The 2,047-nt window shown below is 42.5% G+C and overlaps 1 protein-coding gene across 1 annotated transcript; it reads left to right on the top strand.

Annotated features, from left to right (window-relative positions):
* Positions 1-730: 730 nt before the first annotated feature.
* Positions 731-1,690, top strand: LOC133763788 (olfactory receptor 52P1). The gene has a single exon (XM_062197528.1). The coding sequence runs from the start codon at positions 749-751 to the stop codon at positions 1,688-1,690; it is 942 nt and encodes a 313-aa protein (XP_062053512.1). The 5' UTR covers positions 731-748.
* Positions 1,691-2,047: the final 357 nt, after the last annotated feature.

The raw sequence follows: 2,047 nt of genomic DNA, 5'->3' as shown, positions 1-2,047 counted from the left end.
AAGAGTGATCCAGAAATAGGCTGAAAAAGCATAGAATTTCTGTTTTAGAAATAGAATAAAGTCCAGAAAGGGTAAACATCCCACATTTTGGGAAAAAGAAACTTGGTGTGTAAGGGTAAATGAAACACCTCATGGAATTTTAGATGAAAAACTTTAAACAAGTATATGTGAACAAAATCCACTGACTAATGAAAAGAGTGGAAACTGCTAGTGTAATACTAGAGGAAAAAATAGTCCTTAAGCACCAATACCCAAATCAGAGTGTATTCTGAATTAAAGGACACGTAAAAGGATGTCCACATTTAGCCAGTGAACTGTACTTGCAGCTTGTATTCTCGACTGTTGGTCCCACCATACTCCTCCCTTACTTCATAAGAGAGGATGTCTATGAGTATTCAGTCCCAAGAAAAATGAACGGTGTGTGCTCCTTTCTTTAAGAACAATGAGCTTTATCTCGTAGACAATTCCAGTTTATATTTGAATCCTTTCTCTCATTCATTTATTTTGTTTACAAGAATTTTGTTAGATATTATTCAAATTCCTTCATCAATACAAACCCATGTGATTCTCTTAACTCTGAGGATAGATACTATGATTATTGCAATTTTATAGATGATGAGGCTTGCTAAACATTATATAGCTAGTAAGTGTCTCATTCATATCCGTGTTCTGTGTTTTCTTTCCAGGTGATGTGATACTGTGTGGTGGTTTATGACCAGACAAGATTTCCAGCACTCATGGACATAACATGGGGTCTCCCAATTACACTAACCAGGATCCTCCTATCTTCTTCCTCCTGGGCATCCCAGGTCTGGAACAATTTCACCTGTGGCTCTTATTCCCTGTGTGCTGCTTGGGCACAGCCACAGTTGTGGGAAATATAACCATCCTTGTTGTTGTTGCCACTGAACCAACCTTGCACAAGCCCATGTATCTTTTCCTGTGCATGCTCTCAGTCACTGACTTGGCCGCTTCCTTCTCCATAGTTCCCAAGCTACTGGCCATCCTCTGGTATGGAGCTGGAAATATATCTGCTTCTGCTTGCCTAACTCAAATGTTCTTCATTCATGCCTTCTGCATGATGGAATCCACTGTGCTGCTGGCCATGGCCTTTGATCGCTACGTGGCCATCTGCCACCCTCTGCACTATGCCACTCTCCTCACTGACACCGTCATTGCCCACATTGGTGTAGCAGCTCTAATGCGAGGCTCTCTGCTCATGCTCCCGTGCCCCTTCCTCGTTAGACGTTTGAGCTTCTGCCAAAGCCATGTGATCCCACATACATACTGTGAGCACATGGCTGTGGTAAAGCTGGCCTATGGAGACACCAGGCCTAACCGTGTATATGGGCTGACAGCTGCACTGTTGGTTGTTGGAGTTGACTTGTTCTGCATTGGTCTCTCCTATGCCTTCATTACACAAGCTGTTCTTCGCCTCTCATCCCATGAAGCTCAGTCCAAGGCCCTTGGGACCTGTGGTTCTCATGTCTGTGTCATCCTCATCTCTTATACACCAGCCCTCTTCTCTTTTTTTACACATCGCTTTGGCCACCATGTTCCACTCCATATTCACATTCTTTTGGCCAATGTCTATCTGCTTTTCCCACCTGCTCTTAACCCTGTGGTATATGGAGTTAAGACCAAGGAGATTCACCAAAGGGTTGTCAGGGCGTTTCAAAGCGGACATTGAACTGGGGCCAGGGTGTTTGAGGGATACTGGAATATAAAAGAGACACAGTCTCAAGTAAAAGAAACTTTTCAAGATTAAGAAATCAATCCCCAGCATTTGAGACTGGAATGAGGTTTAATGGGAGATAATGTCATCTGCAAAATCTTCCAGATCTTGTCTGAGAACTGTAAATCACAGTGAATTTCAAAGGGGTTCAGAATTCTTCCTGTCCATCCAGAGAAATGGAAACACAAGATTATTTTAACACAGAGAACACACAGACATTGAAAGCATCCAACTGTACCCTGGAAAATGTCTGCCATGCTTCTGTTTTCAGTAGAAATTATGGAAGCCAAAAGACAATGAAGTGACTAATCA

Source organism: Lepus europaeus, chromosome 7 (assembly GCF_033115175.1).
Source record: "Lepus europaeus isolate LE1 chromosome 7, mLepTim1.pri, whole genome shotgun sequence".
NCBI lineage: Eukaryota > Metazoa > Chordata > Mammalia > Lagomorpha > Leporidae > Lepus > Lepus europaeus.
This window is presented reverse-complemented; position numbering and strand designations above follow the sequence as displayed.